Source organism: Lethenteron reissneri, chromosome 32 (assembly GCF_015708825.2).
Source record: "Lethenteron reissneri isolate LAM-NWPU_2019-01 chromosome 32, ASM1570882v1, whole genome shotgun sequence".
Classification (NCBI taxonomy): domain Eukaryota; kingdom Metazoa; phylum Chordata; class Hyperoartia; order Petromyzontiformes; family Petromyzontidae; genus Lethenteron; species Lethenteron reissneri.
Genome location: NC_083810.1, coordinates 8,087,751 through 8,109,960, shown reverse-complemented (window position 1 = coordinate 8,109,960; position 22,210 = coordinate 8,087,751). Strand labels below are relative to the sequence as shown.

At 53.0% G+C, this 22,210-nt stretch overlaps 1 protein-coding gene across 4 annotated transcripts in view; it reads right to left on the bottom strand.

Moving 5' to 3' along the window:
• The window catches only part of TBC1D4 (TBC1 domain family member 4), an 82,958-nt gene that overhangs the window by 9,627 nt on the left and 51,121 nt on the right, over positions 1–22,210 (bottom strand). For 2 of the 4 annotated variants that reach the window (XM_061563840.1, XM_061563841.1), the window contains exons 9-18: positions 21,339–21,428; positions 20,191–20,582; positions 12,671–12,870; positions 12,006–12,293; positions 4,585–4,749; positions 4,219–4,377; positions 3,692–3,936; positions 3,191–3,350; positions 1,812–1,981; positions 470–673 (exon numbers count right to left, since the gene is read on the bottom strand). In XM_061563840.1, coding sequence (XP_061419824.1) covers positions 470–673; positions 1,812–1,981; positions 3,191–3,350; positions 3,692–3,936; positions 4,219–4,377; positions 4,585–4,749; positions 12,006–12,293; positions 12,671–12,870; positions 20,191–20,582; positions 21,339–21,428 — 2,073 coding nt within the window. Of the gene's footprint in view, positions 1–469; positions 674–1,811; positions 1,982–3,190; positions 3,351–3,691; positions 3,937–4,218; positions 4,378–4,584; positions 4,750–12,005; positions 12,294–12,670; positions 12,871–18,248; positions 18,357–19,153; positions 19,322–20,190; positions 20,583–21,338; positions 21,429–22,210 lie in introns of all 4 variants that reach the window. The other 2 variants (XM_061563838.1, XM_061563839.1) reach the window with 2 other exon arrangements.

The window sequence follows — 22,210 nt, the reverse complement described above, 5'->3', positions numbered from 1 at the left end:
GATGATGATGCGAGTCAGTGGGCCTCTACGCAAGTCGATGGGTCTCTGCGTCAGTGACCGGGAAGAGACCATCAACTCGGCACACTGGGGAGGTCCGCTTGAACCACCGCGGCTGGACGGCCGCAACCCAGAATCGAACGCAGGATCCGAGCAGTGCCGGCTCAACGGCACACCTGATGAGCACGGTTGGCTACGTACAGGTGCGAAAGAAGTTGAACATACATACATACGTCTCCTAACCCCTATATAATCCCTGCCACCTTGTATGCATGTATGTATGTAAGACTTCTTTTGCACCATATGTAGCCAACCTGTGCTAATTGGAGGTGCCGGGGAAGGACAACCAACTGAATCCAAAAAGAAGTTATAAAGAAATGAGTGTTCAATTCATGTACGTATGCTGAACTTTTTTCGCAACGTGTGTAGCCATCGGAGGTGCCCACACACCCCCCCCCAACGTGTTCCCTACCTGCAGCTCTTCCACCAGATCCTGGTTGTGCCGCTTGAGGGAGAGGCAGGTTTTCTCCAGCCTCTCCGCGTCGGCGGAGGCGGCGGCGCCGGTGCCGGTGGAGGAGGGCGGCCCGCCTGGCTCCTGCAGCGCCATCTCGTCCTGCAGCACGTGGTATTCGACTTCGTAGGCGTGAAGCTGGCGCGACAGGTCCATCTCGCACACCTGGCCCACGCACGCACGATCGCATATGCCAATACGTTAGCATATGCAACACTAGTTACTTGCGCACAAACACGTCGACGTCTACGATCACTTTGTACCTTCTTTTAGCCCCGCCCCCCCCCTCCCGATACGTTCCATTCATTGGCTACCACATTCTGATAAGCCCCCCCCCCCTCTCCTCCCCCCTCAACTTGTATTTAAGAGCTTGCATCTTGTATTCCTGCCTCACTTGATGCAGCAAATCTGGCCGTGACGGTCCCACCTGATGACGGAGACTTGTGTTGCCTCCGAAACGTCGTGATTTTTATTTTAATTTATTAATTTTGATTTCATTTTTTACCCACGTGACTTTACCGAAAGAACTAAGAGTATGAATCCTTGCAGTCACGAAAGCTTCAAATCTAGAATTAAATGATCACATAATACCAGTAACACCCCCGGTTTCTGTTGGCGGTGCGTTCCCCCGCACCTCCGATCAGCACGGTTGGCACAGTACGGTGAGAAAGGAGTTCAACACACACACGCACGTACGCCGTTGCAGTGTGTGGCGACGAATATCCAAACGACGAACATCGAAGCAGTGTACAGGGTAGGGTGGAGGCGAAGGCCGAGAGGCGGCGGACACGAGAAAGGACGGACGATGCTGTCGGCGACGCAAGCGTGGGCTGAGGCGACGCAAATCTGGTGGCGCTGTCGATTAAGCGACGACGTATTTGCGAGAGAGAAACCACTTGGAGGAGCCGCGGACGAGCGGAAAGGCAGCGGCAGCCAACAATCGCTCTGCGGGCCGTACGTATGTTGAACTCCTTTCGCACCGTACGAAGAAAACCGTGCTAATCGGAGGTGCTGTCCACGATATAAAGGTGTTATCGGCCAATGAGTGAGTGTGAGTAAAACAAAGGATCCAGAGAAAACCCACTCGTGCATGTTTAACGATCACGATGATGGCGGTGGTGATGGTGGTACTGTTTGTATAGCGATGATGACGGTGGTGGTGGTGATGGTGGTGTTGTATGTATAGCAATGGTGGCGGTGGTGGTACTGTATGTATAGCGATAGTGATGGTGGTGATGGTGGTGATGGTGGTGATGCTGTACGCGTAGCGATGGCGATGATGGTGGTGGCGATGACATCGCACCTGGTTGATTGTCTTCTCCATTTGCACAAGGCCCAGGTTGGGCAGCGTGGTCTTGAGGAAGTCCATGATGCTCTCGAAGCTGTCGCACTGCATGATGAGTGCCTGATGAGAGCCCAGCAGGGACAGCGCCACCTTGAAGATCACCTCCGTGCCCTGCAGGAACAGCATGTCTGCGCACGCATGCAAACACACACACGGACAAAAGGAATAACCAGAGCTGCCACCTGATCCACCCCCGGCCACGCACCCTCCTGGCATCATCTCGCCCGCCGGCTCTCGGCTTGCCTTCACGAGCGAGGTTCCAGGCGCTCAGCAGCACTTCCATGCTAGTGGCTGGCGCTAACACTATAGTGACAGCATTTACGTCACTACACACGCACGCCGGCGAGCATATACACGGGTGTGCCGGCAGGGCGGAGGAACTGGGGCAAGGTTCATGGCAGACCCCATCTGAAAGCCCCTGGAAGCTGCTAGTGGGCTCGAGGAGCATAAAAGGAGCAGAGAGCGGGAGCTCAGGGCTACGGGCTCTGGGAGCGAACTCTTCCCGTCGCCGCTGACGTCGTCGCTGGATATTGCGCGGCCGGGTAGTTGCTGGCCGTCTCGTGAGCGCCATCGGTGTTACATGGTCAGGGTTTTGTTGAGGCTCGGCTAGACGACTAGGTGAGAGTGCGAGGGCGAACCTGTGAAGTGTGAAGTTATTTACACTATGAGACCTCCTTTACCAGTGGCAAAATATAGTTATAGGTTTTTACCCTTTCAACTGGTACAAAAACTGACACCTTTATACAAGGGATCATGTTTGCAATAACCACAACACAAGCAGTCAAAATGCAAACGCCTTTTGGCGTCATCTGGTCCAACACCAATGGAGACTAGGCTCTAAGAAAAGCTGTCTCGGGTGTGGACCAATCAACTTCAAGGACAGTGCATATCATTATCAGAGATGTTTCTTTTTGTTTGCATTTTGACTGCTTGTGTTGTGGTTATTGCAAACATGATGCCTTGTATAAAGGTGTCAGTTTTTGTACCAGTTTAAAGGGTAAAAACCTATTACTACAGTGGCTACTTTTTCTTCTTTCGTATTCAGGTGCTCAAGCCAGATAACCGCGTCAAGAGCAGTAGAGGGGTGTAACCGCTGCGATGACTCCTTCGTATTTGTGGATCGGGGCATTGCGTCGTTATTCGTTGGACGGTCTCTGTTCCGGATGACCACAGTCGCGCACAACTGGAAAGTTTTTTAATTTCCATTTGCGCATCAAGGTATCCGCCGCATCTGCCACGGCCTGTGCAGTGGATGGATGCTGTTTAGTGTGGACCATGAGCTTCCACGAGCGGATACTGAGACGACCGGAGGGGCGGCACGCGGAGGGCGCCCGTACCGAAGACGCGCGCCACGAATCCGAGCGGGAACTGGGATGCGAAGAGCGTGAGGAACCAGGGCGCCGCGTAGAGGCTGGGCCCGATCTCCGACTCCTCCAGGTGCGCGTACAGATCGGGGTGGTAGTCGTGCAGCAGACGAGACAGCTGGTACATCTGGATCTGCGCGGAGACACACACACACACCCCGCACCCTCCGATTAGCACGGTTGGCTACGTACGGTGTGAACGATGTTCCACGTACATACATACATACACACACAGAGCGGGACACAGACCGGGACACGGCTGGAACATGGGGGGAACAGGGGAACAGTGACATCCACTTCCATGTAGGCCATTCTTTAACATGGAGGGTTGCTCTGCTCTGTAGGGGAGATAAAAATTGACTGTCTCGTGATATGACACCATCATGCCTCTCCCCACCACCTCCCCCTCTCATCTGCAGGGACAGCATCATACCTCTCCACACTTTCCCCTCTCCCCACCACCTCCCCACTCACCTGCAGGGACAGCATGTCGGGGCAGTACTGGCGCCGCAGCCCCAGGTGGTAGAGCAGGTAGATGAGCGCGTGGAAGGCGTCGCACTCCGGCAGGTGCAGCAGCAGCACGCCGGCCACGAAGCTCAGGCCCTGGCAGTAGCCCACCTCGGAGTCGAGCAGCGAGTAGGCCTTGAGCAGGTTGTAGAGCGCCAGCTGGCCAGAGCCCAGCTGCGCTGAGAAGTACGGGTGGGTGGGGAACGTTCGGCCTGCAGTGGGAGGGGGGGGGAGAGAGGGAGGAGAAATGAGGTTGGGAGGTGAGAAGGAGTGATGGGGAGGATGAGGGGGGAGGATGAGTGGGTCAGTGGCCGCGACGATGCGTGGTGCTGGTGCGCAGGCGCAAATTGCAGCTCTGCGGGTAACGTTCACGCGGCGCAACCCAGGGGGGTTCAGGGTGATGAGGTCAGGCCACGGGCAAGGGGGGGTGGGGGGGGGGGGCGATGCCCGGCACCCCCCCCACCCCCTCCGCCGCCCGGCGTTGCACGGCGTACCCAGGTCGATGAGGATGGCATGCTGCTGCGAGGTGAGCCTCTTCAGCAGCTCGGGGTACGGCGTGTCCGGGGGCGCCTGCTTCGGCGGCAGGCGGTGCCGCAGACGGTACTGCTCCGCCAGGAACTGCCAGATCTCTCCCCGGCGCTGCCGTGGCACGCCTGCGCCGGCGGCAAGTGGGGTGGGGGGATGGGTCAGGGGGAGACGCGGCACGACCTCCTGTATACCAGGCGAGGCAGTTAACAGCTTGCCACCGCGAATATACAACAGGGGTCAGGGTCGGGATCGAACCCACGAGCTCCTGTACACCAGGCGAGCTAGTCGACATCTCCGAGCCACCGCGACGCCGTCTCCCCCCTCCCTCTCACCCTGGCTGATGGCGGCGTGCACCTTCTCCATGTCGCAGCGCACGCGCGCGCGATTGGGCGCGCCCAGCAGGCGCTCCCACACGACGGTGACGTCGCGCAGGCACGGCGTCACCTCCGCGTAGTCCAGACGCGCCTGCGCCTTCTCCTGCTCCAGCTGCCTGCGAGCTGCAGCAGGCCCCGCGGAGACGGCGGCAGCGAGGGGGGCGGGGCGGGGAGGGGGTGGGGAGGGGGCGGGGAGGGGGCGGGGGGTAGCGACAGGGGAACCGCGGTGGCGGCGGAACAAACGCGACCGTCAGTTAGAGGTTCGAGATGGCCCAGATGTTTACTTCCCGGGGTCAAGCCCGTTCAGCTACAAGAGGCCGACTCGGCCGGCAGACAGCGATGTGGCTCTTCTTCAGAAGTGACTTGGCCACTAATGATAGTTCAACGAAGTGGCTTATCACGTGGAAATTTACAGCAGCCACATACTCTTGCACGCATGTCGATTCTAAATGTGGAGGGAAAAACCGCAGGACTCGGACAAAAATTCACGTGGCCACGGGGAGAGAGATACGCAAACTCCAAATATACAGCAGGCGTCAGGGTCTGGATCGAACCCACAGCTTCCTGCATACCAGGCGAGGGAGTTAACATCTCGCCACCGTGGCGCCGAGAAACAGCTGTGCCAGTTAATCGCAGAAGCTTACGTCTTAGCAAGTTCAGTTTGTTCAACAAGGTGGGAAGAAGAGCCGGAGAGCATGAGATGAATCCTCATTTGCAAGAGGTGACCGACCCCGGGTCACCGGAACGACAAAAGGCAAAAATAAACGAAGCACAGCGATGAAGCGAAATAGAAATCGGCGAAAAAACCAAACGCGTCATCGCAAGAGAAACCTAAAGTACCGCACGAACGTACATCGATATTAAATAATACATTGCCTGGAGCGCAAGTGGGCTCGGGAAGACTGTCACGTGAAAACTAAATAAATGCCCAAGTTTATAAACGCGTCAATCTCGTCGGGTGGTGGAGGGTTACATTACAGGAATTTTTGCACAAAACTACTACCATGTAGCGCAAACGAATAACGAATATGGACCATCGTATGCATTCATCGTTAAATTTATAATTCACATCGACTGCTACGAAAAGTTAATCGGCTCGGGCAGGGCACGTCGTGGACATAAAAGATGACGGACGGCGGTCGAGACCAAGGATGGAGCGGCAGCCGAAGGAGAGGAAACGCTCCCGAGACGATCTCCACCAGGGAGATGGAGCGATGAAATCCAGCGCCGCTTACAGACGGTTAGACGCGTCGCGAGACGGTGAGAGACGATGGGGGCGGCTTGGTGAAGGCCGCCATCCAGGAGTGGATAGAACCTGTTTGATGATGACGGTGATGGATGGGGGCGACTTGGTGGAGGCCGCCATCCAGGAGTGGATAGAACCTGTCTGATGATGACGGTGATGGATGTCGACGGTTGGTGGAAACCGCCATCCAGGAGTGGATAGAATCTGTCTGATGATGACGATGGTGGATGAGCTTGTTGAAAGCCGACAGAGAGAGGGAGATGGCACGAACGTTGGAAGGCACCGCCAATGTGATATCTCTGCGCTCGCTCAGAAATAATTTCTCATCGCAAAACGTTTGCCTGGATCGCCGGCGGACTGGTGTAGATGTCACCCGATTCAGGTAGTACCTCCGATAAGCACGGCTGGCTACGTACGGTGCGCAAACAAGTTCAACATACGTACAAAATACATAGTAACCACAGTCATAGCGAGATAGGTAGATGAGAAAGGCGCACTGGATGTGGTGTTCCGTGGTGCGCAGATGTATTTTCCGGATGACAGAACTGGCTGGAGAAAGAAAATCCCCGATGCTACGAGCAGCGAGGAAACACGAGCAGCTCCACTGCTCGCGTGACTCATCGCAGCCAATCCCCGTCGCTACCTCCCGCGCGTGCAAATCCTCGGCCATGTCTGGATGAAATCGCTTAAGTTCAATGCCCGATAGCAAAAAATTTTTCCTTCCAACCGAGGTTGACGATCGCTCGCTGTGGCGGCGGCGGTGACGAAGCCACGTCGTTGTTGTCACACCGCTGGGAGAGCGGACGCGCGGTGGGGCGTGTCTCTCGGCGCGACTCCCGGCCGGCAAATCCCACAGGAATCGCGGGGGGGGGGGGGGGGGGCGGGTGGGTTGGGGTGATAACCAGCGGAGCGGAGAGATGACAGCACGGGACCCCCCCCCCCTCTTCCCCGTACCCCGGCCCCCCCAGATTTTGTTTTCAAATCGAAGTGCGAGTAAGCAAGGTCAGCCGCGCAAACGAATAATGAACAGACAGACGGTCAGATGGATGCTTGGAGAGATGGAGGGAGACAAGAGGTATTCATTTGTCCGGGGACGGACGAAGACGAGACAAAACGAGAGTGAGACAGCCACGCGCACAGACGAGAGATGATGCAGATATCTGACCTTTGGAAAAAAGCAGCATCTTCAGAGGAGAGACGGAAAGCTTCAAAAGAAGGCAGCCGCGCCTACCCAACTGCTCCGAATTGTTTCGGACAAGGAGCGAACAGAATAACTAGACGCTGGCAGGCGAGACCAGAGCACAATGCCAGATCGCAACAACAACAAAGGGAGGAGGATGCCGTTGCAGGTCGCGCGGTGCAGCGAATGAGGGCACGACGCCGTTGTTGCCGCTGCCTATCGCTGGCACTCGGTGACTCATCCCCCCCACACACACGCACGCAGGGACGCACGCGCGCAAGCATGCTTTCGGCGCACGCACAACGGTACATACGCACGAACGCCCACGCAAGCAGTCGTGGGCCGAGCTGGGCTGCCTCTGGGTGGGTGGGTGGGGGAGAAACATCCAATTACCCGAGACGGTGATTCACCCGGGAGAAAGTGTGAGCCCACGGCTGTCGATGCGATGCTAGAATGGTTATTGAAATGCACGCGCAGTCGCCCGTGTTTGAGTTTCGTGCTGGGGGGGGGCGAGGCGGAGGGGGGGGGGTAGAAATGGTGGGGAGGGGGGCAGGCGGGGGCACGGAATTGCCGGCGCTCCATCTAACACCGCCAAATAAAAGAAAATAATTTAAACTGAAAAATGTGTGAGGTTAACAAATTAATGATACAAGAGGACAGCAGTGAGGAGTAGGGGGGAGGGGGGATTGTGACTGGGCATTGCCGATAGGTGTGGAACAGTACCGCCAGCATTGCTCCGACCCTGGCGATCACTCTAGAAGTGACAGTGCCACCATCACCACCACCGGCTAAATGGTATTTACCCGGCAAACACTTGGCAGCCGATTAATGAGAAAAATTATCACTCCACATGCAGCACCGTCACATGGCACTAACCGCACAGAGCACAATCTAAGAGCACAACCACGTAGCAGCACCACACAAATATCACCCCACCCACCCCCACCTCCCCCCCAACTGTCCCAGCACAGACCCTTCTGCTACCTCGCCCCCCCCGCCCGTCACGCCAGGCCCCCCGTCCCCGTCCCCCGCCCCAGGGCACATTACATTGGGAACAATCTGTCTGGTGACGTCAAGGATCGCCAAGCCCCTGCGAGCATTCCCACTCGACCGCGTCACACCGTCTGGATCGGATCTCCAGCCAGCACATCGAGTTCGTCGCATCATCGCAACGCGTGCTCTCCGCTCCCCTCCACGTGCAAGTCAAGCCACGCGCGCATTCAAGTCCGGCGCTCAGGTCTCCACCACTTCCATATCGTGAAAGTAGGTCACACAGCGTGGGCACGGGGGCGGCTACTGCTGCTGGCCGATAACACTGGTCTACTATTTTTTAAAAGGTCGTCTGCTACAGGGATGAAATGTGCTGTTTGTTATGGATTTTGACGTGCTGAATTCAAATATGACAATTAAAATAAGTGATTGGTTACTGTTCCCAAGATATTTAAGTTATTACATTTTACGTTTTACTCATAAACCTAGGTCTTTTCATGTGTTTACGGTCGCTTTACATGGTAACATGTCGCCTGTGCTGTTCATGTAACACTTAAAAAATCAGCCAAAGGGTTATATAAATAAAATGTGTGATGAAACAAAAGGCAAAAAACTATTATGTATAAGTACATAGTTTAGTCCTTATTCAGTGTCTACTAAGCACGTCATGGTTTGACTCTTGTATTCATTAAATGGAGCATCTCTTGCCAGTGTCCAGCAACAATCTGCAAGCATTGATGGGCTCCATTTGCCCTGAGAGCGATTCTCCATTGTCGCAATGTCCTGGTGACATCGCTCGCCATGACCGTCGCTCACTGCTCTGCAGTTCGGTGGGAAAAAATGTATCTTTAGTGACATGTTGCAACCAAGGCGTTTGTATGCCTTGAGGAGGTGTTCCACCAACTCCCTGTAGTTGTCTGCCTTGTTGTTTCCGAGAAAATGTGTTGCCACTAACTGGAAGGCTTTCCATGCCGTCTTTTCCTTGCCACGCAGTGCACTGTGAAATGCATCATCTCGGAGAAGTTCACGAATCTGAGGACCAACAAAGACACCTTCCTTTGTCTTAGCTTCACTTAACCTTGGACATTTTCCACGGAGGTACTTGAAAGCTGCTTGTGTTTTGTCAATGGCTTTGACAAAGTTCTTCATCAGACCCAGCTTGCTGTGCAAGGGTGGAAACAAAATCTTCCTTAATTAAACAAGTGGTGGATGCTGAACACTTTTCCTCCCAGGCTCCAATGACTGTCGGAGTGGCCAATCTATGTTGATGTAGTGGGAATCTCTCGCACGACTATCCCATTCGCAGAGAAAACAGCAGTACTCTGTGTACCCAGGCTGCAGACCAAGCAAGAGAGCAATAACCTTCAAATCGCCACACAGCTGCCACTGATGTTGGTCATAGTTTATGCACCTCAAAAGTTGTTTCATGTTGTCATAGGTTTCCTTCATATGGACTGCATGACCAACTGGAATTGATGGCAAACCATTGCCATTATGCAGCAAAACAACTTTGAGACTCATCTTCGACGAATGAATGAACAGTCTCCACTCATCTGGATCATGAACGATGTTGAGGGCTGCCATCACACCATCGATGTTGTTGCAGGCGACAAGATCACCTGCCATGAAGAAGAATGGGACAAGATCCTTTTGACGGTCACGGAACATGGAAACCCTAACATCACCTGCCAGAAGATTCCACTGCTGCAGCCTGGAGCCCAACAGCTCTGCCTTACTCTTGGGTAGTTCCAAATCCCTGACAAGGTCTTTCAGTTCACCTTGTGTTATGAAGTGTGGTTCAGAGAAGGAGGATGGGAGAACATCTGAGTCATGTGACCTTGATGGTTCAGGACCAGAAGTTTCATCCTCTTCCTAGACTCAAGTGAGAATGATTCTGGTGCATCAGGAACCGGCAGTCCTTCTCCGTGGGGTACTGGGCGTGTAGCTGATGGAATGTTTGGATAATGCACAGTCCACTTTTTCTTCTTGGACACACCTTTCCCAACTGGAGGCGCCCAGCAGAAGTAGAAATTGCTGATATGATCCGTTGGCTCTCTCCAAATCATTGGCACTGCAAAAGGCATAGATTTCCTTTTCCTGTTCAACCACTGGCGAAGATTTGTTGCACACATGTTGCAGCATATGTGTGGGGCCCACATCTTGTCCTGATCTCCAATTTTTCAGTCAAAATAAAGGCTTTCTTAACCATAGTGGTTATACTGCGTTTTTGTGATGCAAAAGTCACTTCACCACAAACACAGCAGAAGTTATCGGCTTTGTTCGCACAAGTACGAGACATCTCTGCTCACTTTGGCTAAACAGAAATGTGTCCCTTTGCAAAAGCAAACACTGGCAAATAAAAGAGCACGACAATAAGATTTCTAGAGCTGATATAGGGCAATTTGTTCAGCAGAGGGATGTAAGCCTATTTATGGTTGCATCATCCATGACTTATAGGAATAACATGATGCAATTCATATCACGTATGACGCAACACCAGCTTCAGATTGCATCATTCATTGTTTTGCTCAAAAAGCAAGTACTGTCCAAACCCAGTCAAAGATTTATTCACAGATGCAGTCAAAGATATATTTTAATAATTCTAGATTTGAAGCTTTCGTGACTGCAAGGATTCATATTCTTTGGTTTTTTCGGTAAAGTCACGTAGGTGAAAAATTTAAATTAATAAAAGTAAAATAAAAATTAAATAAAAATCACGACGTTTCGGATACAGCTATCATGCTGTGACGGTTCCACTGAAGACGGAAGCTTGTGTTGCCTCCGAAACGTCGTGATTTTTATTTGATTTTTATTTTACTTTTATTAATTTAAATTTTTCACCTACGTGACTTTACTGAAAAAAACCTAAGAATATATTTTAATAAGTTGTGGTTTAAATTGAGATCCCCTCCCTTTATAACTCACTTATCCTCTGCCATCCCCAAGTCAAGGGTCGTTTCGACTGACCCAGTAGCATAACTTTGCTGTTTTTTCCAGGATTTTTCCTGTTGAGCGTAGTCACTTTAAGATGTTTCTTGTTCATGTTTTTGTTTTGTTACGGTTGCACCCGAGTCAAGAGCCGCATGGCTCACCAGGGTTATACCTAATACATGAAACTGAATATCATGAAAACTAGAGCCAATCAACAATGTGAAGCATCATCTTGATTCTCAGTGGCCCAGAGTTAGTAAAGTTGAACTATATTTATTTCGGAAAAATTTTGGCTGTGGACCAGTGTCTAAGCCGAGAGCATCTGGGACATGGGGGGGGGCGGGGGGGGTGACCTAGCGGCCGACGAGATGGCGTGGATCGTCGGTGTGCTCACAGCGAGAGGTGGGACAGGGGTGATTGGCCCGGTGCCGCCCCCCCCCCACCACCACCGCCCCACCCAGCGGATCACCGCTGGCTGTTTTCTCTGTTGTGTGAACTAAACACATTTTTATTTTACCTGAAAGACAGGGTGCTTACATTTTTTTTTAACACTCATATGGGATTATCGTTCTTAATGGAAGATCGGATAATAACACTGTAACACTTGTTCGCCATCATTGTCAACACGTGCCTGGAATTTTCTCCAGGTGGTCTCCAGAGCCCGGAGGAACATTTCTTGTGGTATTGTTGCAAATTCTCAGAAGCGTTAACATTTTTTTGAAGCATCCTGTATATAGTTATTTTTCAGAATCCACCTCGCCAAAAATGATAGCTCAAAAAAGTGGCTTATCATCGTGTGGAAATTTATAGCAGCCAAATGCTCTCAACGCATGTTTCTAAATGTGACGGGAAAAACCGGAGGACCCGGAGAAAAACCACGCGACCACAAGGAGAACATGCAAAAATGCATCTGTCCAGGTCAAGATCGAACCCACGACTTCCTGCATACCAGGCAAGGGAAATAACATCTCGCCACCACGGCACCCCCGCATGGAAACCACACAACAACAACCACAACCCACACAACCACACCTTCGCGGAAGCGATTCTGCCGCTCCACGCGGATGAGCAGCAGCTGCTGGTCAATCGCCTTCCTCCAAAGGTGGCGCAGCTCCTCCCGAGAGCGCGCGTGGCGTTCCCCATCACCGGCACCCGTCTCGATCACCATTGGCTCGTCCGACGGCGGCTCCCGCGGCGCGGTTGGCCGCATCACGGGCGACTCGTCTCCCATTGGCTGAAAGTCGGAGTCGAGCAGCGAGCCGATTGGGCTCTCCTCGAGGGGCGGAGTCAGCGGCGAGAGAGGGAGGAGCTCGCTGCCGTCTGGACGGGGGTTGGGGATCAGATGGGCATCAGTCCAATTGATTAAATAAAAGTAATCGGTGCGTGGATATTTGTTTACGTTAGTTTTTGCAACACTCATAGGAGCACATGAGACGTATTCTGAATCCAAAATGGGCGCCAAACCAGCCACACACGATTTTATCCTGACCTCTAACTAACCCGACCACTATTCTGCCCCCTTTAAACCCAAATCGCACACCACCTGTGAGCGCCGAAAATAAATTCCGATTGGCTGCAACATTTTTCTTCCTCTTCTTCCGAAGCAGCAGCGCTTGCGCCCGCACACCCCGTGCCCTCCCCCAAACCCCCCCCCCCTCCCACCACCACGTCGCTCATCGTCGGCGGCGACCTCTGACCTCTGGCGGCTGCGGCGGCGCGGGAGGCTGCGCAGCTCTTCCCCGGCGCGACGACGCGCAGGAAGATGTGCTGGCGCCACGAGATGCGGCGCTGCTGCACGGGGGGGCAGCTCGGCCGCCCGGGGGGGTTGTGGCCCCCCAATTCAGACCAGACTCCCCGCAGGGAGGCGGCGGAACCGGAGCCACCCCAGTCGAGGTCACTGTGGGTCGTGATGGTTGGGTGCGGGGGGGGGGGGGCAGGCGGGAGGGGGGGGGTCGCACGGAGAGACAAACGGACGCACGCACAAATGCACACGCGCGCGCACCGTGCGAGTAAATGAGTACAGGGGGAGGTGGGTGCGTGTACATAGGTACTGATGTACTCACAATGACAAACACACGCACGCACAAAAACAACACAACAACAACAATACCCGCCATTCGCCACTAAGTGGCGGAGACGTCACCGGGACCCCTGTGCCAGGCCAGGTGCACACAAAAACAACTCTATACACACACAAAATGTGTACGAACAAAGATGCCCCGTAGAGCGTTGAGCAAGTAGCACCTATGAAGGCTGGAATGGCACACGAGGAAGTGAGTAGCCACCACCACGCCCGGCCGCCTTAGTCTCCCCAGTGGCGATGTTTACACACCGCACCAGGTACTGATTTGAGGCTAAGTCGACCTAGGGGATGCCCAGGACCGGTTCAGATAATCGTCACTGCTGTTGGCCGTGAGCGGGAATCGAACCCGTGTCGCTGAAATCGTAGCGCACACATACACATTCACACATAATTAACCGCATAAACATACACAAACACTGACTGGCATGCACACATACACACAGACAGACACACACAGCTACAAACGCATGACAAATCCACATCGGGCAAAACACACGCTGGTACGACACACACACTGGTACGACACACACGCTGGTACGACACAATGAGGTGGGGCAGCATCTGAACACAGACGAGGAAGTTATCGTTGGTTATCTTTGGAATGAAATCACGTGTAGACACAGGTGGCCATCGTCTCGCCACCACTGAGTAGAAACAAAAATCAACGCGGAATCTCTGACACCTCGAGGGGGGGGGGGGGTGGTTAAGTACGGTCGATTAACACGGATTGGGGGTTCATTGGGTGAACAAGGCTCGTGCAGAACACGAACAGGCGGTGACGCACGCGTGAGGGGGAGGGGCGGGTTATAGTGCTGGCTGCTCCACACCCGAGCGATCGTTTGAGCAACCAAAAAAGAGAAAAATCGCCCGCCACTGCTTTGCCCACATCCGAGCCAACAGTCGCGCAGCAGCAGGGAAAGTCAAACGGTGAACTTTTACTCGAGATTGTATCGACCAACCGTACCTCGTGGAGGAGTCACGTGGTGATGAATTACGTCGCTACACAAGTGGCAAAGCAGATCGACGCTCGGAAGTCGACTTTGTTGTCTCCAATGCGTGCAGCAACCGGTTGCGTGCAATTGCTCGCAAACCGATTGCAGAGACGTCGACGTGCAAGCGAATCGGATGCATGCCACAAAGTTTGCGCAAACTGATCGCTCAGACGTGGCCCCCCGGCTTTGTTGCTCACGAACAAAATGACTGTAAACGGGATGCCTCAATCAGCTAGAGTTGCCACCTGTCCTGGATTTCCAAGGATTGCCCTCTTGTTGAGGAACATAGCTCTGAGTGTTCCCCCTAGGACATTAACAGTTCTGCTTCTTGTGACTTGCATAGTAATGAAAATACGCTACTCAAGACAATGCATTCAAATGTCGTACTCCCCTAATCCACTACTGGAAGATATTCTTCTTCTTCCAATAATTTTTCCCAATTATTTTTGACCTCACAGTATGCATGCTGAACTTCTTTCGCACCACCATACATAGACAATCTTGCTAATCGGAGGTGCGGGGAAGGACAACAAACAAAACACAGGTGGCAACCCTACAATAATCAGATAGATCCCACCCCCCCTCCACCACCGTCCGCTAGGAGCGTAGCGATTAAGCCCCAGCGCGATCCGGTGATGATTCAGGGCCGTCGAATCAAATGATTAAAAATAATAATGAATGTGATGGCTTCTAGTAGCTGCAGGGCTCGCAGGGAACCCGCTGCACGAAACAAAATGTACTGAACTGTAATAGACGAATCGGTAAAAAAAAACGTTGAATCTCACACGTGCTCAGGAAATGATGTGAAACGATTAATCAATGCATTGTTACATCCCGGGGCAGTTCCACTCATCAGGCAACCAGTCAACATTGGTGAACTCATCCTAGTAAGGCATACCCTAACAATACATACCATAACAATGCATACCCTAACAATGCAAACCCTAACAATACATACCCTAACAATGCAAACCCTAACAATGCATACCCTAACAATGCATACCCTAACAATACATACCCTAACAATGCATCCCCTAACAATGCATCCCCTAACAATGCATCCCCTAACAATGCATCCCCTAACAATACAAACCCTAACAATGCATACCCTAACAATACAAACCCTAGCAATGCATACCCTAACAATACATACCCTGATGATACATATCCAAATATGTATCACCAGAGTACGTCTGACACCACCACGGGATTCTTCCAAGCGTTCCCCATTGTCCCTGTCCCCCCACAGCTCCCCCAGCAAAAGACACGTGACGTGCATCATGTCCACGTGAATCACGGCCCTAATTGGTGGTGGAGATATCACTCCTAAAGCGGACAGAGCCCAGCGCGCTTTAATACGCCACGCCATCTACCCAAGTGTTTAAAGCGTCTCGAACGTTCGCCCCCAATGGTGAAGCAACCCCTGGCGGGTCACGGAACGAAGTCCCATCGCGCAGTACGTGCACGCGGGGCACGCACGGCAACGGGGGGGGGCCGTCATCTTCCCATGCACAGCATGCCGAGGAAGTTCTGCCCGCGGTTTTTTTACCGTCCGTAAAAACTCAAATGAATTCCAGCCGTTCTCAATCCACCAGTAGACACCACGGTGGTGAGATGTTAACGACCTCGCCTGGTATGCAGGAGGGCGTGGGTTCGATTCAGACCCTGACGCCTGCATATGTGGAGTTTGCGTGTTCTCCCCGCAGTCGCGTGGCTTTTTCTCCTCCACATTTATAAACATGCATTTGAGAGCATTTGGCTGCTATACATTTCCACGTGATAAGCGACTTCTTTGAGCTATCATTTGTGGCCAAAAGAGCGACATGGCTCACAGTGGGCCTTACCTGGTAAAATAAAAATCGTTTAGTTTTAGTTGAGGATGAAGAGCTCCCCATGCCGTATCGGTCGCAGGTTTAGTTTTGAAAAAAATACAAACTTTACTTCACCTACGCTGGCCAATGTTTGGTTGGTAAAAGGATGGGCGGCGTGGTTTGTGTTGGTTGTAGCTTGCCACTGATGTTAGCCGTGGCTGCCAATTAAACTCGGACTGCTGGGTTCACAGTGCAGCGCTAATCACTGTTCCCACTGCTCCCATCCCTTTATCCTGTCAAAAACACCATCCAATCTCCCTACCTCCCCCCTTCCCACCCGGCCCAGTAAATTACAACTCACAAATACATAAAAAATGTCACCTAAAACGTACACGTTTTGAAATCGTGGAACTGCCCCGCCAAACACCGACACATGGCACCCAAGGTTTAGAGGTAACAATCACATGGCCATCGGCGTTAACTTTGCTCAGGAAGTTCATGGCAAACCCAGCGATTTAAATTTTAAGCCGACGATGGCTACGAGTGGATGGACATCCATGAGCCTGACGATCACTGCGCTGCTGGATATCCGCGAAAAAGAGCTTCATAGCTCACCGGATTTATCCAGGATAAATATTAAGATTCTGATGCGAACTGCCGATGCCCACCTAAGAGCAAAGCGTGACCGACAGTGAAGAGGCAGAACGAACGAGTCTGAATGCAGAGGCAGACGGAAGTGAGTTAGTACCGATATCAGAGACTGCGCTGTTGCACTGAGGAGTGCCAAAAATGGCACATCAAACAAAGCAATTGGCAATCTTATACAGATGTATATAGCACCTTATTCAAGGTGCTTTTACAATAATTCTGAAATTGTACAAAAGATCATAGTGGTTAAAATAGAGAGTGCGGTTATTAAACGTGGTGGTGATGGTGCAGTTTTGGAGGACAAGGTGAGAGTGGTTAAGGAGGGGTCGGGGTAGACCTGGTTGTAACTGGGTCGCAAGCAGGATGAGCTAGGGAGCAGAGATGGGTCCGTTTTCAGTGAGGAATGGAAGCGGGTGGCGGGGGAATTTAATAATTAAAGGGCGTTCGAATGAATGCGTGACTGTTTAGGTCGACAAGACCGTGAGAACGAATGAATGAGCGAACGGAATCCACCAACGGGAGACTCGGCTAAAACTGTGCAGCTCGTCGTCGGCAAAACTTGGCCAAAATCAGAATTAATAATCATGTAAATAATTAACATTTTATAAGGCAGAATTAATCCACGGCCTGCCTTGATTAACCCCGATAGCCACGAGCTTCCCGATCAGCGCCACCGATATCGTTGGGTCAAGGCAAATCCGCGGCGGTGGCTAAAGGAAGACGCAGCCAAAAACAATAGCAGGCTGGCACACCAAGCCTCAAAAGCAAACCTTCATTAATGTACGTTTTGCAATTCTCGTTAACTCTATCACAGTTACATCGCTGCGAAGGTTTTCATGGCTATGCTGCCCTCTCACAATGCCCTTTAGGTTTGCGTCGCGTGCTGTTCGGTACGATGTTCGACGTTTCGCTCCTGTGCCGAGAGCTTTTTCAGGAGTTGAAATGTCAGACGTTGTGCCGAACAACACGAGGAACAAGCCAAATCGAGACCGGCGAGCTGTCCCCGGTGTCATGGGTTAAGCCGAAAAATCCACTTGCTAGAGAACGATCCACAGAAGCGGATATCACAGAACTCCTTCTGAGATCCGTTCAAAGTGACCTCTGGTTCGGACAATAGAGCGCAGCACCTTCCCCACTCAAACCCGCTACAGAGAGGAATGTTCGTCGCACGACATGTCAAACAAATATTTTTTGTTATTCTCAGGCCTGGAAATTTTTGCCAAATTGAGTGCAGAGACACATTTGACGCAGAGCGATTTGATGCGCAGCCATTGTGTTTCTGGGCTGTAACAACAGGTGGCTGTCTGGATATATACCTAAAATGTCAGCCAACATCATATAGAACATCCATTACCCCCTGCCATCTGTGCCGTGTACTTTCTGCCACATCCAAGCTCAAGATCCTACCCTCCCCTCCTGCTCGCTCTGCCCCGGCTGCGTTGCCCAACGAGGCTTGGAGCTTGTAAGGGGTGTTTCCCGCCAGCTGAGACGCGTCTTCCTTTATCCTCGTTAGGGAGGGTGAAATCACTGCTGGATCACTTACAGCAGATGCCCGGATTTGGCTTTCGTGCTGGACGCAGGGTGAGAAAACCTGGGGGTTGATTAATTTGTTAATTAATTTGCCCATAATCAACCTGACCGCCCACCACCAGCGACGCAATAATCACATACGCCGTGCCCCCCCAGAAAGCCCCTTGCGTGCCCGCCTCACCCCTTCCCCCCTCCACACCAGCGTTCGTACCCAGACCCCCCATGCTCGGCCACAGGGTTTAGCATCCGCAGGAGGCTCGGCGAGGAGGCCGAGGCTGTGAGGCGGTGGCGCGGGTCGGCAGGGTGAGCCGCCACATTGCTAGCGGCACACACGCACGTACACATGGGGCGCACGCATCACACACGCGCACACGTGCAGTTCAGTTTTTCATCCGCGTCGGAAACGGCGCTTCCACATTACCGCTTGTCCCTCGACACGTCAGGGCGCGGGGGGGGGGTAGGCAGCGACGTGAGCCTCGTGCTCGTTGCGGAGGTTATAAAACCCGGTGACCGCCCTGATTAATATCAGGGGTTCATGCGGGAGCCAACGACGTGCATGATAATCGGGGAAAACGACACCGCAATCGACTCGCACGCGCCACGACCCGAACGGCGTTTACCGTCACAGCCAACAACTCGTCACAACACACGGGTCGAATGCAGCAGGCCTCTAACCCCGCCATGTTATGTGCACCATGGTATGTGTGTGTGTGTTTTGCGGAAAAACCCTCGTAACCCACTGTCCAGAAGGCTGGCATTTTTGTCGAATATTCGTGGGTCATTGCTAAATCTGGCTGAACGCCTGCACGCATGACGATCTGATTTGTCTGGCTGGATCAGGTGGTGGAGTTGTCACGGCGAAAAAAAAAGAAAACCCCGTTGCCAGACCGTTACGTGGCCTAAACAAACCAGTTATGACCCCGTATTAACCAGGACAGCCACTGGGCTCGAAACGCAAATCTCCGCAACAAACGCGCTATATATTTATATCACACCGCGCGGTTAAGTCAAGTCAAGTACGGTAAATTAAAACATTTTCTTAAACAAGTGGCGCCTTTCTGGCACAAATCTGCCACTCAAAGCGCAAATCACGAGTAGCCCCCCTCCCCCACTTACCTTCTCGTAGCCGAGGCAGGCTGCTGCTGCTGGTACTGCTGCTGCTGGTGCTGGCTGTTGAGAAGGTATTTTAGCAGGCCGGGAGCAGAAGGGGAAGGGTGAAGAGTAGCAGGGCCTGGGGAGGCCGGGGAGCCCGAGAGACTCCCCTCTCCCTCCCCTTCCCCGGGACTGCGAGAAGGAGGACGACGGGAGGAGGAGAGAGAGGAGAGAAGCAGGGACGGAGGAAGAAAGCGCGGAGAGGGGACAGACAAATGCACACACAGGAAGGACACGGAAAGCGAGAGGCGAATGTCGACAGGCGGTGACGTTGATAAGGAGAGATCCCAACCGAATAATACGAATGGCTCGTATTTTGTCGCTACACGCCGAGGCCGTGCGTCTCGCTGGGGGGTTCCTGACACGGCTCCCAAGCTCCGGCCCACACGTTTTTTCACTCGCGCGATCAGACCAAGAATAAAACATTCTATTACAAAGAATAATATCGGTCGCGGAAGCGTACGCTTTATATTTTAAGGGCCGTTTGTTATTTCGGTCGATCATTCCTCTAACAAGGACACCGCAAAGGCAGGAGCAGCAGAGCAGAGCAGAGCACGCAAAAGGGGACACGGCGATCTACGTGGGGCCCAAGAGGAAAGGGCAGGAAAGATCCGTGGGGGCGTTCGAGAACTCGGGCGTTCATGGGCTCGGGAGATGGGAGAAACAAAACCAAAACACTCAACCTCTTACTTTTCTGTAGAACAGAGACCGGCGCATGCGAGGCAGGGAGAAGAGGGCAAGCAAAGGGGGGCAGGGGGCAGCACGAGTAATTCAGGCAACGGGCGGGGGAATCTACGGCTCCAGCGTGCCGGAGAAGACCCGCGACTTCGTTTCACCTGGCCCACGACCGCACACATGGCCGACTACTTGGAATGGGCCCCGCCAACGACACTTAGCCCATAAACAAGCTCCGTGGCCACACTAATCGGGCGTTAGAGAGCAATGTTTTCGACCTGGCTCGTTCGGGTCGTTGGAGGTGGTGAGCGAGGGGTGGCACCCACCCTTTGCGATGGTGCGTCTCGCTGTGGAACGAGTAGAAGCGCTGCAGCTTGCTCTTTCCCACGGCGGCGGCCGCGGCGGCCGCGGCGGCCGTGGAGGAAGACAGCGACGAGGAGGCGGAAAAGGAGGCGGCGGCAGAGAAGGAGGAGGACGAGGCGGAGGCGGACACGGAGGAGGAAGGCGGCGGTGGCGGCGTTGTCGTCGCCCCGGCCTGGCCCGTCGACTCGGCCCGCTCGTCGGCGAAGGTGATGCGCCGCTGCGTCCCGCTGCCCTGCGGCAGCGAGTGGCTGAAGGTGTGAGCGCGGCGCCGCATCTGCAGCGGAGATTCCGGCGTGGGAGGCGAATGGGGGCTGAGCGTCGGCGAGGGGGGAGGCGACGCGCCAGGCGATCCGTCCTGAAGGGGGCAGCAGGAGACAATACATTTTTATTTTTTACAAAATTAATGACGGAATGTTTCGGGCAAATGAGTTTTTTTTTTGCATTTTTTTTTTAAAGTTGTTGTCATTCCCCCCCCATGGTGGCCACAAGGACAGAAGAAAGATTATAAACGAGAGGAGGGCGACCGGCCGGTCCATCCGGCTCGTTGGGTTGTGAGTGACAGATCGCTTATCAAATCGCATCATCGAGGAGTTCTGGTGAATCAGCTTCCACAACCACCACCACACGTGGCTGTGTGGCCAGCCAGTTCCACACTACCACCACTACCACCACTACCACCACTATCACCACTATCACCACCCGTAGCGAATATAAAACACAATCACTTCCCCTTGGCCTCGGTGCTGAACTTCCCCATGGTGGTGGCCTGCAGTTCTCCTCGCCTCTGTGTCGACCTGGAGGTAGAGTTTGTAGTCGTGTGGATCGACTCGGTCGATGTCATTTAAAGCTTGTGCAGCCCTCGAATAAGTCCTACACAGATTCGTCTTCTCAACGTATTGAAGTATCGTACGAGAAGCAAACCACGGTCATTTGTCCAGGAATGCCACGCCGAGTCTCACGGCTCTTTCTTCAAGAAGGTCCTGTCTGACACTGCTTGGCCACTTTCCTTTGCAGCGCTCCTGCCCTTTTCCCTCGTCCTGCCCCTCTCGCCTGTCCCTGCCCCCTGCCCTCTGCCCCTGCCCTCTGCCCCTGCCCCCTGCTCCTGCCTTACCCTCGTCGACTCACACGCGTTCAGGCTGCGCTCGCGCAGCGAGTCGTAGTTGTCAACACTGCCCAGGCGGCTGCGCATTCTCCCCCCTCCCTGCGTACGCACACACACACACGCGCACACACACACGCGCACGCACGCGTGCACGCACGCACACACACGCACACACACACGCACACATACACACACACGCACACATACACACACACACGCACACATACACACACACACGCACGCACACACACGCACACACGCACGCACACACACGCATGCACACACACGCACGCACACACACGCACGCACGCACACACACGCACGCACACACACACACATCATCGCCGACATCATCGTTAGAATTTTTGTTGTCGTCATTGTTATTTTCATGTTCATCATTCTCGTCATCATTGCTGTCATCAAATTCATCATCGCTGTGGTAAATGTTGTCATCGTCATCACCACCTTCGTCACCATTGTCATCAACAATGATGCCTGTCATCAACATTGATGTCATCAGTTATCACGACTGCAGTTACTATTGTCATCATCATTATTATCAGATTCATCGTCATGGTCAACATTCTTACGATCATCGTCATTGCCATCATCGTCATCATCATTCTTAATCATCAATAACGTCAATGAACGTTGTGATGTTTTTTTTTTATGTTTGTATATTTTGATGGTGACGCCGACACACAATGGCCAACTCGATTGAAAGAAGCCACCGGATTTAGCCTTTATTGATCATATTTATTTTCTTTATTCATGTTTATCGGCGCATGGTACACTTCCAAGAATAAGCAAACCGCCCCGAGGTATGGGTCGTATGCGTCCTTTGTTACAGCGCTTATAGTTCAAATTTCGCAAGGTTGGCC